Source organism: Phyllostomus discolor, chromosome 13, assembly GCF_004126475.2.
Source record: "Phyllostomus discolor isolate MPI-MPIP mPhyDis1 chromosome 13, mPhyDis1.pri.v3, whole genome shotgun sequence".
In the NCBI taxonomy this organism is placed as follows: Eukaryota; Metazoa; Chordata; class Mammalia; order Chiroptera; family Phyllostomidae; genus Phyllostomus; species Phyllostomus discolor.
In genome coordinates, this window is record NC_040915.2 from 38985500 (window position 1) to 39000524 (window position 15025).

At 68.0% G+C, this 15025-nt stretch overlaps 1 protein-coding gene across 2 annotated transcripts; it reads right to left on the bottom strand.

Moving 5' to 3' along the window:
- Positions 1 to 2009: 2009 nt before the first annotated feature.
- AP5Z1 (adaptor related protein complex 5 subunit zeta 1) lies at positions 2010 to 12238 on the bottom strand. 2 transcript variants are annotated; one of them, XM_036013852.1, is made up of 17 exons: positions 12103 to 12238; positions 9202 to 9339; positions 8806 to 8992; positions 8239 to 8380; positions 7918 to 8030; positions 7352 to 7520; positions 6912 to 7046; positions 6642 to 6679; positions 6378 to 6540; positions 5757 to 5935; positions 4977 to 5119; positions 4517 to 4654; positions 3828 to 3942; positions 3588 to 3685; positions 3055 to 3187; positions 2770 to 2984; positions 2010 to 2557 (listed from the first exon to the last, which is right to left on the bottom strand). In XM_036013852.1, exons 1-17 carry the CDS (start codon positions 12141 to 12143, stop codon positions 2287 to 2289), a joined length of 2418 nt encoding a protein of 805 aa, XP_035869745.1. In that variant the 5' UTR covers positions 12144 to 12238; the 3' UTR covers positions 2010 to 2286. The 2 variants fall into 2 exon arrangements, with proteins under 2 accessions (XP_035869745.1, XP_028383075.1); XM_028527274.2 differs by having other exon boundaries at positions 3828 to 3939; positions 4514 to 4654.
- Positions 12239 to 15025: the final 2787 nt, after the last annotated feature.

A 15025-nucleotide genomic window follows, 5' to 3' on the forward strand; every position in this document is an offset into this window, starting at 1 on the left:
ATGGAGATGAATAGGTTCAATAAACTATGTTTTGTATTCTTGGCAGTGCGTGGAGCCGGGGTGGGTGCCGTGCTGGGCTCCCCCAGGGCCCAGGGGCTGCGGAGTGGGGGGCGGGGCCGCCACAGGACGTAACCCCCTGCCAGCGAGTGCCAGAGAGACCCTGGGATGATGCGGGGCATGGCGGCGGCAGAACGGCTTTAATTGAGTGTCTGCCCTCCCCCCGCCTGGGAGCAGGGCGCCGCAGGGACACCCTGGGCGGCCGGCCCCTGGGGAAGGGCGCGAGCCCCCGGCAGCGTGCAGGCTCTCCTGGGACCCGCAGACTAGCACAGTGCCCCGGCGATGGTCCAGAGTCCCCGGGAGGTTATAAAGTGAGGGCGGTGACCCCCGTGGTCCCTGGGCCTCTCAGGGTGTCAGGACCCAAGGGCCTGCTTCCCTCTCTGACCACGGCAGCCTCGGCGCAGCCCGGACACCAGGCCATCGGTCTGCGGGTGACCAGCTGACCGGCTGACCGGGCAGGGCCATCATCGGCAGGGCTGTGTTGGTGCTGCAGTGACAGGGGCCTTGGTCACCTGCCTCCACGTCTTCGGCAGGGTCAGCGGCTGGTGGCCCTTGTCTTCCTGGCAGCGCAGGGAGCTCACGGCCGGGCTCTGGGGTCAGGGTCCTCATCTTCGACAGGATCGGAGACTCTGGGGACGAGGGGGTCCCGCTGGTCGGCTGCAGAGGCAGCCGCTGGAGGTCAAGGGGTTTGGCGGAGCCCCCCAAGCTGTTGGGGGTCCTAGTGCGTCCCAAGCCCTGGGCCCATGCCGCCCCCTGGCGGGCACAGAAGAGAGGCGCACAGGCGGCGGCGGCTCAGTGTTTGGCCCCAGAAGCCCCTCGCCGGGCGAGGCCTCCACTGCCGCGCTCCCCGAAGCCGGAGCAAGTGTGTGCATGCGCCCGGGAGAACGGAAACGCTACGGCCCCAGCTGAGGTCAGAGGGCGCGAGTTCAAGGAGGCCGGAGGCGGGAACTGGCGGTCTCATCCCTCACTGCAGCGCTCTCCGGTCGGGGACACACCGTGACCTCACCGAGATGCTGCGACCTGCGGAGCCGAGTGGGGACCCCACGGAACCCTGATAAACACATCTCCTACCCCAGCCCCCGGGCCAAGCACGGTGGGGGTGGGCTGGGGAGGGCGGCGGGCAGGGTCTGGGGTTCAAGATGTCCTTGGCACACCGGCCTGAAGGGCGCACGGGCTGGGGTGGAGCCTGTGGGGGGCGGGATGTAGCGAGGGGCGGGGCCGCGGCTCGAGGAGCAGTAGCACCACCTGGCGGCCGAGGAGCGCAGCTGCAGGCCTGCCGCGGACTTGAAGGGAAGTGGCGGGAGGCGCTGGAGCTGGGGCCGTTTCTCGCCCCACCAACCGAGCAGGCCGGCGAGCGAGCGTCTCCTCGCTGAGGGTAATCCCAGAGCGAACCTGGACTTACTCTGGGTAAAGCTCCGGGCGGCAGGGGTCGCGGTAGCTGGGAGCCCTGCCTGCGGAGGCCCCTGCCTGGTGGGCCTGCCCTCCAGGCGGCAGCGGGCAGACCAAGGGGACCACGCCCACAGCCCACCCAACCCAACCGGACACCCTGGGGCCCCAGCCTGCGCGCCTGAGCTGTTCGGGAGCGTAGGAAGGGGCATGAAGGAGCGCACTGACCAAACGCTGCCCCTCTGGGGGGCCACGCGGAGTCCCTGACTGCGGGCATCAGCCATCTGTCGCTCCCGGAACACCCGCACACGGGCTGACCCATGTCCGCCCTTGCACACGCGGGACTGGGTGGGAAGGAGCGACCCCAGGTGTCCCGCAGGCCAGGCAAGCGTCCCTTCCGTCACAGGGCCAGCCTCCCAGCAGTGCTTGAGGGCGCCCCCCAGAGGGAAGCAGAGGGGGCTGTCCCCAGCCGCGCCACCGCCCCCCCGCCCCCAACCCTGCACCTGGCCCTCTCCCCCAGGGGGAGGGGGGGTGGGCCAAAGGGCGGAAGGGAACAGTCCTGTCTCGTCCACACAGACACTCCAGAGCAGCTTTATTTCGGCGGGGTCTCTCCCTGCAGCTCTCATCCAGCCTCAAGGGGCCAGGGCCACACGTGGGGGCGCCTCTCTGCAAGGCCCGGCGGGTCGCCAGGGGAGGGCTCAGAGACAGACGCCCGCGGGGCGGGGCGAGAGGGCGGGCCCTGGGCAGTGCCCAGGTGCTGACACCCATGGGACCTTCTGGGCTCGGCCCCTCCAGGTTGCCTCTCTGACCGCTGAAGCGCTGGCTGGGCCCCGGCGCTGGCCCTCAGCCCGGCAGGAGGCCTGCCCCCCTCTCCACCAGCCGGCTGACCGTGCGCAGGGCCAGCGGCAGGGCCGTGTTGGTGTCGCGGTGGTAGCCGGGCTCGGACAGCCCCGCGCTGGGCGTGAGCACGAACTGGGCCACGCTGGGCATCTTCAGCAGGTTCAGCAGCTCCGTGGCCCGCCTGCCGACGGCTGCTGCGTCCTCCCTGCAGCCCAGGGAGCCCGCGGCCGGGCCCTGCGCCAGGGTCCTTATCTTTGACAGGAACAGGGAGACCCTGGGGGCGAGAGGTCCTGGAGGTCAGCTGCAGACGCAGCCCCGGCACGGAGAAACGAGGAGGCAGAGCCCACGCAGCCCCTGAGCCACCCGAGAGTTCCCACAGTCCCGTGTGCTGACGCTGGGTCCCGGCCTCTGGGACTGGGACGCCGGCAGAGCCCCCTCCTGCCCCCCGGGGAGCCGGCGGGCCCCTCCCCCCGCCCTGGCCTGCACCTGGGGATCAGGTCTTGGCTCCGGGAGGCCAGCTTGGTGAGCGTGGTCATCAGCGTGGCGATGAGCTGTGGGGGGCACTTGGGGAGGGTGGCCGAGGGGCGGGACTGGGTGACCTCGAACAGCAGTGCCTCCAGGGCTTCGAAGAACTTGTTGATTTGGTCCACGGTGCAGCGCCGGTCCCAGCTCACCGCCAGGTACTCGCCGATGGCCCACACCTGCGGGGACGGCACCTCAGCACCAGCTGGGCCTGCCGGGCCCGGCGGGGGAGGGGCGGCCCGGGCTTACCACCGACGTGAGCACGTGCCCGCCGCCGCGCACGCCGCTGCCGCTGCCCACGAACTCCAGGAGCTCCTTCGCCAGCTCCACCACCAGCGAGGGGTGCCGCTGGCACAGGGCCAGGAACTGGGAGCCCAGCACCCTGTCCGGAGAGGACACTGGTGGGCCGCAGCCCGGCCCTGGCCCGCCCAGCCCCACCCCCGCCCAGGACAAGGGCCGGGAGGCAGACGGGAAAGCCCCTGAGCACCGGGTGGACGGGAGGACAGCTCTAGCCCCTGGAGGAGCCTCTCGACCCACCGGGGAGGAGGCTGGGACGGCTCCATCCTAGGTCCTCTGAGGGGGGTGCAAGTGCTGGACCCTCAGAAAGGGGGACCCATGGTCTGGAAGGATCCGGGGTCGGGGGAGGGGACCTTCTGGGTCTGGGGCAGGGGGATCTGCCCCCGGGCTGGGCCTGGGGATAGTGCTGTGGCGGCTGGAGGGCCAGCGGGGGAGGCGAAGGGGGCAGCGGGACCGGCCCCCGGAGGCCGACGGCAGGCACGCACCTGTGCACTTGGGCTTCGTACCCTGGGACCGGGTACAGCGAGTCACTCCGCTCCAGGAGCAGCCGCGCCAGCTGGCCGGCCAGAGCCCCGTCGGCGAACTGGGGTGGAGAGCGAGGCAAGACTCAGGGCCCCCCTCAGTGAACCCCTCCCGCCGCGCTCTGTCCGGTCCTGGCTGGCCCCTCTGTGCGCTGTGGGGTGGGGGGGAGACGCCCTGGGGGCGGGCCCGGGCAGCAGGCTCACCTGCCCCACCGCCGAGAAGAACGCCTGGAGCAGGGTGGGCACCGCTTCGGCGCACTGGCGCACCCGGGCGCAGCCGGCCAGGGGCTGCAGCAGCTGGTGGAGCGGCGCCGACCTGGGGACACGGGTGCAGCCCGCTGAGCCCCTGCCCGCACCCCCGCCCCCCCCCGGTGCCCGGGGCCTCGCTCCGAACACGTGAACCCTTGTCACCCCACGGGCCGGTGCCTGCGGGGACATGGGGGCCTGAGGGGCACGCCCGCACCGCAGGAGGTCGCCCTTCCCCCTGCACAGCCCGTGCTCCAGGCCTGCGTCTGCGCTGGGCCTCCCGCCCCTCGGGAAGACCCTGCTCCCCGGCACCAGGGGGCTGGCCTGGGGCTGAGGCAGCCGTCTGGGGTGGAGAGGCCCTGCTCCAGGCCCGCGTCTCCCCTCCCACAGGTGCAGGCCTCAGTTTGTCCATCTGCAGGACGGAGTCACCAGGGCCCCCACCTGGCGGGGCTGTGAGGGCTGGCCCGTGTAACACAGAGCCGAGGGCCGGGCACCATGGCCGCTGCCTGTGGGGCTGGGGCGACAGCGGCGGCCCCTCCAGGTGAGGAGGCACTAGGCCGGGGGGGAGGAAAGAGGGGGTGACGGGACACCAGGGCTCTAGCCGCACAGCCCAGCCCAGGGGCTCCCAGCCCGAGGGACCCCACCCTTCCACGGTCCCGCTGGCCTTGGCTCGCAGGAGGTGCTGGAAGAGGGCCTGGAACTGCGGGTCCCGGAAGGCCTCTAGGCAGCTGGGCACCCGGACGGAGGCGTCCCAGAGCGGCCTCTCCGACACGGCCGGTGACGCCCTGCAGGAGGAGCGACGCCCAGGCCGGGCTCAGATGTGGCTCCCGCTCAGGCCGCCGGGGCTGCACGCGGCCCGGCCCTCACGGGCACCCACTGGTCCAGGAAAGCCATGAGCAGGTGTCACCATGATAGCACAGCGCCCTGGCCCAGGGGGGCGACCAGAAAGGGCTGGGGGCTGGCCCCCACAGCTGACGGGAGGACGGGCTGGGGGCCAGGGCAGTGGGCGCCAGGAGGGCGGGGCGCAGAACGGCAGGGGCAGCGGGAGGGGGGCCCTGCGCTGGGGATGGGGGCAGGGCCCGGCACCTGCCTGCGAGCGGGGCTCACCTGAGCTGCAGGTCCAGGGCGGCGGTCAGACACGGCAGGTCCAGCAGCGCGTGCAGCATCTCTGCGGCCGTGCTGGCGTCCACCAGCGACGGGAGGAGCGCCGCGACCTCCGCGGTCAGGGGCGGGCTGTTCCAGGCCAGGAGCTGCGGGGACGGGCGGGGCAGGACGGCTCGGGCTCGGGCGGCCCCAGGAGGCTGCCCGTGGGCCCCAAAGCACGGGGCAGGGCCATGGCTGGCCACAGCGGGGGCCAGCAGGTCAGGCCCTCGTCACTGTTGTCACGGGGGTGCTGCCCTCGTCAGGGCGTCCGCCTGGCCCCCACCTCCTCCTACTCCCCTGGGACCCGGGGTCTGAAAGCTGCCCCGTCCATTGCTGCCTGTTACTAGTCTTTCTGCCTCTGTGTTGCTTCTGCACCGGCAATGCCACCACTTTCCTCGTGTCACCACGGTCATTTCTCGGGGTGAGGGGCCGAGTCTCCAGTGATTCTGACACTGCCATGCGGTGACTGGCCGGGCAGGCGGGAGGACTGAGCCCCGAGTCAGCCCTTCCCAGGAGGGCCAGCACGGGCTGGGCGCGACAGCGAAGGGAGTGCATGTGGGACGCAAGGATACCCGGTGCCCGGCCGCTCGCCCTCCGCCTGCACCCCAGGCCGCCCGTGCTGAGGCCTGGGCGTGACTGGGCCCGAGCCCCAGGATGAGATGGGGACACTGTGCCCCCCCACCGCCCAGGCACCCCAGTCCCTCCCCCCCGCCCCCGTTCCGGCCCAGGGGCGCGCGAGCGTGCCTTGAAGAGGTTGGGGAAGCTCCGTCTGAGGATGCCCAGGTTCCTGCCGAACAGGGGCAGGTTGTCCCTGCAGAACTGGACGAACTCGAAGGCCAGCGCCGGGCTGTGGAAGAACTCGGAGGGGATGCGGGCGAACGCATGCTGGCAGACGGCCTCTGCGTCCACGGCGGCCGCCTCCCCTGGAAGGCCGGGTCGTCGTGAGGACGTCGTTGTGAGGGCGCCTGGGGTCTCGGGCCCCCCGTCCCCACGGCCCGTGTGTCTCTCGGCCCCCCTGACACGTCCCCCGGCACCAGAAACACATGAGGAGCTGTGTTCCCCTTCCCCGGCAGCGGCGGCCGCGGACCACCCCACCCCTGCGAGCATCGGGAGGCGAACGTTCTTCGGGAGCTGGTGGACTGTGATGGGGCGAAGCGCGTTCTAACAGCGACGTCCAGTCGGTGACATCTCCACTCGACACAGACCGTTCAGAGCCGCCGCGCCCCACTGCTAACTGTCCGCCCCAGGAATGCCGCCCACCAGCAAAGGGAGGGGGCCCCGGGGAGAGCGAAGCCGCCCCGGCCGCGACTGCACGTTTTCCCCTCGGCCCGGCCGCCCCGGGGCCCCGCGTGGCCCCAGGCTCACCGTGGTTCAGGAAGAACTGGGCGGTGGGCAGCAGCGCCCGCACCCAGGCGGGGTCCGCGCACAGCCGGGCGTGCAGGGCCTTCAGGCCGGAGAGGGCGCGGTACAGGAAGGAGGGCTCCTGCCTGCAGAGCACGCCCAGCACCAGCACGGCCTCCACCAGGCACTGCGGGGGGGGGGGGGGGGGGGGGCGGCGCCCCAGGCTGCGGTCAGTGGAGGGGGCGCGTCCCGGACCGCCCCTCCCGCCCCCACCCCGCCGGCACTCACGGCTTTCTGCAGGTCCGCGTCCCCCTTCCTCAGGGCTCCTGGGGGAGGGAGGGGGGAGGGGACCAGTCTGCACCAGCACGGAGCTGGCCGGACAGAGGGCGCCCCGCGGGCTGGAAGCTGGGGGAGTGGGCGGTGGGCCACCCCCTGGGAGCGGAGGGACGGGGCAGGCATGGCCGGTGCTGGGCACCCCCCATCTCCCCGGGAAAAGGAGCTGGCGGCCCCGGCCCCCACGGTGCGGCCCTGCGGCAGCGGACGGCGCCGGGCACTCACGCCGCGTGCTCTGCTCCAGGAGCCGCTGGCAGTACTCGAAGGCCCTCTCCCGCAGCTGCTCCTGGGGCGGCAGCGGGCGGCCGGCGGCGGCGGACAGCACGGACAGCGTGGAGCCCTCCAGCTCCGACCTGTCGTCTGCAGGAGAGCACGGGGCCGCCCAGCGGTGTGGGGCCCGGAGGGCGTCCCGGGAGCCCCTGTGGCAGTCACCCCGGGCTCTGGGCCCCGTGCTCGGGGAGGCCCGCCCGCCCCTCCCGGACACCCTCGGTGTGGCTGAGGTCGCTGCCCCGTAGGTCCGCAGGAGAAGGGACTCGGGGCGGCTGCCTGAAGGAGCTGCCCTGGACGGCCCCAGACCGCTCGGTGCGTCCGGGGAGGGCCTGCTGGCACCAGTGCGGCACAGCCCAGGTGGCTCACGTCCCCCAGGGGCTGCTGCCGGGTCCCACCTGTGTCCGGGGCGCCCGGGCCCTCAGGGCTGCCGTGCCACAGCCAGGCCCGCAGCATGGAGAAGGCCTGCACGTTCAGCCACTGGTCCTCCGTGAAGCGCTGGCCCACGGACAGCACCGTGAAGAAGTCGGTGGCGAGGGCCCCGTCGACCTCGGTGATGGGCCCCGGCTGCGAGGGGGGAGGAAAGGGAGCGGGGGCGGCGCTGGGCAGGGGCAGGGCTGAGCCTGGGCAGGCAGGGGGCTCACCCACCCCCACCTCTGGAACGAGGGGCACCCCCTTTGCAAGACTCGAGAATGCTGGCCTCTGCTGGACAAGTGACCCTCGCCAGCCGGTCTGGCCCTCAGCGGATGCGCAGGGTGTCGGGGGCTGGGGAGCCGGGACCCTCTGCAACCTCGGTCTCCGCCCGCGACCCCACCGGCTGGAGGCCGGAGAGAAGGGCCGTCCCGGGACGCAGCAGGTGGAAAGGCAGGATGGGAAGCGTCCACAGGACCCTGAAGGCCGGGCTGGCTAGGTGGCCCCGGGGACACCCAGGGACACCCAGGGACCGGGAGCCCCTCCGCCTCACCTGCCGGGCCTTGGGCGCGGAGAAGAAGCCCCCGGGAGAGGGCGCCGGGCCCTGCTGGAGGCCGGCGTAGCGGAGCCAGTCCCCCAGCCTCCTGTTGAGCAGGTTGGTCTGGTCTGCAGGGGGCGGGACAGCACTGTGGGAAACCCGGCCGGCCCCACGGGGCTCCAGCTGCCCCGGCGCCAGGCCTTCCCGGAAAACAGCAGCAGCTCCCGCCAGAGTCCCGCACCCCCCGGGCACCCCCGACACCCGTGCGGACACCCCCGGCCCTGACAGGGGCTCCTCCCGGCGCTGTGGCCCAGGCCTCTCGGGAGGGCAGGGTACCTTCGTGGAGGCTGCCCGGGGCCAGGCTGACGACCTTGGACACGACCGGGAGGAGGGGCCGCAGGCTGGGCCCCTCGGGCTGCCGGCTCTCGAGGACCCTGAAGACTCGCTGGCCCACCCTGCTGACCTGCGCCCTGTCGCCCTGCACAGTAAACACAGGTGGGGCACCGGGGAAGGGCCGACGTGCCCGAGTGCCGGGCCATTTGGTCTGAAACCATCTGGAGGGGGACCCGTTAGTGTCATGAATGCCACCTCTTCTGGACGCCCAGGAGTGTCACCCGAGCAGCCCAGGCCCCGTGGCCTGGACTGGCCTCCACGGCACCCCGGCTACCTCCCTAGGGGCCCAGGGAAGGGGGGAGAGATAGGGAGGGTAGGAGTGGGGCTTCTGCTTCATCCAGATGCATCGGAGTGTGGGCTCTGCCAAGGTGGCCGTGCAGACTGGTGACGGAGGGGAGCCCCCCCACCCCCCTGAGTGGGGACCGCCCACCAGCATGCCGCTACTCCTGGGGCCCCAGGGCGGGCCACCGTGGGCAGGGTGGCCAGCCCGGGCGGTGACAGTCACACTACCTGGGCCAAGAGGACAGAGGCCACCAGGCTCAGCTGCCGCGTGTCCTGGATGTGGTCCCAGGGCAGGTGCAGGCTGTCGCAGGGCGCCCTCTCTCTCAGGACGGCGGCACAGAGCAGCTGGAGCTGCTCGGGGCTCGTGGGCCGCAGCAGCGTGCTCTGTAGCAGGTCCACACACGCCTCCTCCAGCCTGGACGACCGGGCCACAGGGTGCACGCGCCGGGTCACACTGCAGCACGCACTCCCGGCCCCCCGCCCCCCCCTTGGACCCCAGGGAGGTGGCCTGATCCCTTGGGCTGGTGGAGAGAACTTCTACAGTTGAGGACCGCCTGTACCGGTTTGAACGGACGCAGGCTGCAAGGCCACCCGCCGGGCACACCGGCAGACGCTGCCACTCACTTGCGGCTGTACTTGGTGGCCGCCACGATGAGGAAGAGCCTCCGCAGGGCCTGGGTGGCGTCGGGCCCCGAGTCCTCCTTCCGAAGCAGCTGGCTGGCCCGGGAACAGAACTTGTCCAGCTCCTCGGCCTGGATGTCCCTGCACCGAGAGGACCTGGTCAGCAGCCTGGCGTCCAGAGACCATGTCGGGGGGCCCCCACGCGCCACCCTGCGCTACGGGGGCGGCTCGAGGACGCAGGGGAAGTCCCCCCCCACCCCGGGCAGAGAGAGGCCGGGGTGGCACGGGAAGAAGGCGGTTCCGCCGTCCGCACGCCTCTCAGGACAAACTCGCCGACGGGGCTTCTGACCCAGCCCCTCTCCCCGGGGCTCCGCGGTCCAGGGGCCACTGCCGTCCCCCGCCGGCCAGGGCTGCTGGGGACACCACCGCCCCCACATAGGACGACGGCAAACCTTCTGGACGGAGACGCCACACACTCAGACTTTCTTCCGGGGGCGGAAGAACTGAGACGGACCGAGTTTTGGGGTCCGACGTAAGGGAGGTTTACCCTGCAGCAAGTGGCTTTTCAAGAGATTCCTTCGGGGAGCCCTTACCTGCCGGGAACGCGAGTTCAATCTAACAGGTCAAAGGGCAGAGGCTACGGCACACTGTCAGGCTAGCCTATCATGGGTTCCCGACTCCAGTACTTAATTCGCTCACTAATTAAAAGTGCCCGCGTACTGGGTACGGGCTACAGGCAAGCTGCCGGAGGGTCTCACAGTGGACACTGCTCATGGGCTTCTAACCCAGTCCAGGAGGCAAGAAGACATAACACCCCGGTGAGTGACCCTGGTACATTGGGGGCTTTTGGGGGGCTCTCGGCGGCTGTGCCCCGCCACGTGCCTGCCCTGAGCCGGGGCTGGAGCCCACTCAGTCCCTTTGCAACTGCTCAGGTGCGTGAGCTCGGGACTCTTGAGCTGAGACAGGCAGGGGGTCCCGGCCTCCGGCGCTGACAAGGTATGGCGAGCACCCAAAGGTGGGGCCCTCGGGCAGCTTCTCCCTTGAAGGCTGGCAGACAAACCCCGGTGGATTCACCCCTGCACCCCCCTCCCCTCCCTCCCACCCTTCCTCCGGGGGCGGGTCCCGGTCTGTTCCCAACGGGGCTGACGAGACCGAGGGGGAAGCGACCGGGCTGCTCGCAGTTGTATCGGACACTCTCTCCCAGACGGTGGTGCGCCTCATCCCTGGCCAGCCCCTTCCAGGGCGGCCTCCAAGCACAGGGTTCTTTCTAGAAGGCCAGTCTGTGCCATCCCGTCCGTAGCTCCCCACGCTCTCAGACCCTAACTCCTGCAGCCACCGACGAGGCTTCTGGGACCCCGGCCCCACCTTACGGCCCTAGGAGCCACCGAGTCCTTCCCTCCTGCTTCTGGCCCTCCACCTGGAGCACTTGCGCTCCACTGCAGACACGCTGTCTTGTCCTTTGGGAGACCCCCCAGACCTGCTGCACACCCCGTCCCCACCCCCATCCAGAGCCCACCTTCGTCACCTCTTCTTAGCTTACAAGAGATATTTCTGATAACATTTCCCTTTGCTTTCCATCTTTGAAAGACTCCCATATTAAAATTCACTTCAAACCCTAACTCCCAAAACTTGGCAACATAAAGCGAAGACCTGATAGCCAATAACTTCCCCCAAACCGTAGGTGACAGACCCTGCATATGTCACTCACGCCCTCCATCCAGCCACCTGCCCGGGACAGGGACAGAGGAGCAAGAGCTCGAACAGTGAGGGCTATTCCTCCCGCCTCTCCGTCCACAAACACACGACCTTGGGCAGGAGGTGACTTGGGAAATTCATTGGAGCCCTGAGTGGTTCTCAGTTCTTACGTGTCTGTTTGTGAGACCTCCGAGGTGAGTGTGTCACCTGCTGAGTGAGGTGCCAGTGTTTAAAGAGACCTATTGGTGTTTTCATTTAATACAGTCCCTAAACGCAAGTGGACTGGGATTGGAATGTGGGAACGTGACCTGCGATGTCGGGACTTGAACTTTGGAGCGCCTGCCCGATACTGAAGGAAAGGCAGGCTCTGCTGGCTTAAAGGGAGACGGAGCTGCAGACTCCTGGGGCATTCCCCCCAGATCTTCAAGGGTTCTGTGACCACAGCGGACTGATACCCCCTTCACAGCCTTTAGAACCGAACCTGCACTCAAGAACGTCTCTCCGCTAGAATCACAGCAGCCTCAACCAGTCCGCGTCTTTCCCACCAACTGGTCCAGCCTGGAACCCAGTTTTCTTCTCTTTCTTTTTTTAAAGTTTACTGGGGGCTTGTGGTTCTCACTGCATTTCCCCTTGCAAACAAGTAGCATCGAGTCCGATGGGCGGCGGGGTTTTAGTCCCCTCCCCGCCCCGTCACGGGTTAGTTGGTGAGAAAGGGGGACCGGCTGGTTAGGGGGAGTCCAGAGCCAGAGCAGGGCAGAGGGCGGTGGGCAATTTCTCACCCCCCCACGCACCCCGCAGGAGAGCCATGCCCACAGACAGGCCTCAGACAGCACCCAGCTCCCGAGCTGGGCGCACACAGCTCGCCACGGCTCCATGCCCACCGGCTCTCCGGCCCCTCCGTGGCTTTGTGCTCCCGAGCTTGGTGCAGCTGAGTCTCGGCCCGCAGCTTCTGGCCACCCTGCTTCTGATCTAGCAATCGGCGGCAGCCCAGCCCCTCTGCAGTCCCACGCATCCTCAGGACGCTGCGCAGGCGCCACCGCCTCCGGGACCGGCTGCACCCTCCCCGGAGCTCGCCTCTCCGAGCCTGGCCGGCGAGGCCTCCGGGTCCCCCAGGTCTCGAAACCCGGGGCGAGACGGGCTCTTCCGGGTCGCCGCGCCCCGGCCCCCTTTGAGACCCCCACCAGGCGCCCCGAGGAAAGGCGCGGGCACCTGGCCTGGCGGAGCAGACTCTCCGCCGCCGCCGAGAACATCACGCCTCCGCCGCCGCCTAGAGACGCGGCCCCGACGCCCCAGCCGCTGGCGACTCTGCAAGCCCGGCAGGTAGCCGGTCCGGGTTCCGGGTGTGGTCACGTGCCGAGTCACGTGGGCAGGACGGACAGGCCTCCGACCAATGGGATCCGGCAGGGTCTCGAGGGGCGGGGCTCTGCGCCCAGGGCGCGGGCTCTGGTTGGCTTCTGGGCACCTTCGGTGGAGGGACGCCCGGAACGTCGGCGCCCGGCGCGCGAGATTCGGGACAGCTCCAAACGGGCGCGCCGGGTCCCCGTTCTAGGTTGTTGCAGGAACGCAGCGCCGTGGGGTGCGGGGGCCCGCCCAGCAGGGGGCGGCGGCAGCTGCGGCAGGAAGGGGAAGGGAGCTGGCGGAGGGCGCGGGTTACAGGCTGTCTCCAGGGGAAGCCTGCTGCGTGCTAAGCGCTGTGCATCCGTGAGCCCCTCTAACCCGGGGGACAGCTCTGAGAAGGCTCGTTTAGCACCATCTGAAGGCTGAACTGTCTGAAGCCGAAAAGATGGTGAAGGGGCCAAGGTCACACCCTGCACGTGGAGGAGGAACCTGACCCAGCAGCTGTATCCCAGGTCATCGCGGCCGCTCTGCCCACTGCCAGCAGAGGAGCAAGCGATCTGAGAGAGTGTGGTGTTGCAGAGGCCAAGTGTCAAGTGCTGCCGAGAAGCTTGATGACACGTGTTTGTGATAAACACTTTTATTAAACCCCGAGTCAGAGGCAGCGTGCAGGAAACATACCCAAGCGTCCTCTTAAGATGACTTAACTGTGCAAACGGCGGGCACCGTGGAAAGAGGCTGTTTCACCGCAGACGACCGTCACCAGGTCTGCAGAACCTGTTGTGAGGTTGGGGTGCCCACTGCGCATGGGAGGAAACGAGGCTCCTCGCAGGTTCAAGCCCCGCCGCTGCACTGGCACCCCGGGCTGTCTGACTGCAGAGTCCTTGCCCGGCCGCCTCAGGACCGGAACAACACGCATGGAAGGACCGGAGGCCCACATCTGCGCGGGTCAGGCTCCCCTGGTTTGCCTACGTCCCTGGAGCTGCAGGCTGCTCTTCAGGGCCCTCCCTCCTGCGAGTCCTGGATTTTGCGGCCACCTCCGCAGATCACGTCCTTTGTCAGTTTGCCCCTTTCCTGGAGCGAGCTGCTGGTGGGGCAGCTGCGGGGGCGTCGCCTGTCCATCCGGGTCTGTCCCGCGGCGGCCACTCACCCACAAAGACCGCGCTGAGCCTGGCTGTCATTGCTTTAATATATAATTTTATTTCAGGTTATAGAAACAAATGCTAAGAGCAGAAACAAAACTTCCCCATCCACATACAACAATTTAATAGATAAAAGAACAGTTAAAATAAATGAAAAACAAAAAGTAGAAATTTTAAACTTTTGTTATAGCTTTAAAACATTAATGTCTGATATAATTAGAAATCACATTCATATCTCAAACTTTTAAAAAAAAGTATGGCTCCTTATTAAAAAAATACTGTATCCCACTGGAAATGGAAATGCAGCCTGGCCCTGCCGTGGGCCTGCCTGTCTCCCCGACGGCGGCGCTGGCTTCCTGCCGCCGGGGCCGGGTGGGTCTGCTCGCCTCCCCGGGCTCCCAGGCCGGACCGTGCTTGCAGGTGGTGAGACGCCACGACACGACCTCATCTTCACACCCAAGGCTCGAGAACCTGAAGTTCCACTTGGTGGGATACCACGGATACTCTTAAAGCATTGATTGTTAAACGTATTGTAAAAAACACTTTAGACAGCCACTGTAAAAAAAAAAAAATGACACACGCTCGCACACACCACCCTAACAGCACCCACCCCCCCACGTTACCTTTACAGGAGAATTAGCAGTCTCGTAAGGAAAAAAAAATCTCAGTATTGGGTTCAGTGCTCCCTCACGTGCGCTGAGCTGCTGGGCCTGCACTCGGCGGCTCTGAGACAGGGTCCGGGGTGCACTCCGTCTCCCCGCCGCCCCCCGCCCCGTCCTGACAGAATTTGAACTGAGTAAATTAAGACGCACCAGGAAGGAGGGGAGGGCCAAGCTTAACATGTTTGAGTTTAAATCCCATTTCTTACTGATTAAAAGGAAAAAACCTGGACCAGTTCACCCAAAACGTGGGGGCCGAGAGCTTGAGGCCACAGGCGCAGTGTGTTACCCATCAGGCCTTGCAGGGGGAGGACATCCGTTTCAGAGTCCGACCTCAGACCCCCATCCAGCTCAGCCCCGCGCGGGGCCGGGGTGCGGCTCGCCCTGGGCCCCGGGGCACAGCCCAGCCTGGCAGGGTCTGCCTGCCGCAGGTGGGACCTCCCCGAGAAGAGCACATTCCTTAGCACGCCGGACTGCGCTGCTGGGTGGCACTCGGGCCCGGCCTGCCCTCCGCTTCCCTGCCCGTGATTTCTGACGGGGTCGACCACCAGTCAACGTTGGGATGAACCAAATTCGCAAACTATTCCAGAGAAGTTTCCCGAGTCGAGCGTGAAGGACCAGGATTCTTCCAATTCTGTCTGGACTCAAAAAATAACTGGGTCGGGGCAGAAAGGCGAGGGTGACTCTCCGGTCACCCTTGCAGGTGACGTGGTGACTGAAACCTGGGGGGAGCGACCTGAAGCCGCCCGCCTGTGGGGACACGCGGGTCCCAGGCAGCCAGCGGCACCCGGCCAGCCAGACCAAGGAAGCTTGTTTGCTGCCACCTGCTGGCCCCGGAGTTTTCCTTCCCGTTTTCCCAATGGCCGCCAGGATGACAAGCGGGTGGGTCTCCGAGCCCTGGCGAGAGGTGCCTCGAGGTAAAGTGGCTGCTCCCTTCGCTCTCCTCCAAAAGGGAGCAGCCAACACCAGCATGAGGGCGACCCCCACGGCTCACGA

Coding starts and splice junctions, on each gene's coding strand:
- AP5Z1 (XM_036013852.1), bottom strand. CDS start 12,143: ATGTTCTCGGCGGCGGCGGAGAGTCTGCTCCGCCAGGCCAG. Junction 8,031..8,238: donor CCCGGGCAGCCTCCACGAAG/GTACCCTGCCCT, acceptor CGCCCCCTGCAG/ACCAGACCAACCTGCTCAAC. Junction 7,047..7,351: donor CCCGGGCGCCCCGGACACAG/GTGGGACCCGGC, acceptor GCTCTCCTGCAG/ACGACAGGTCGGAGCTGGAG.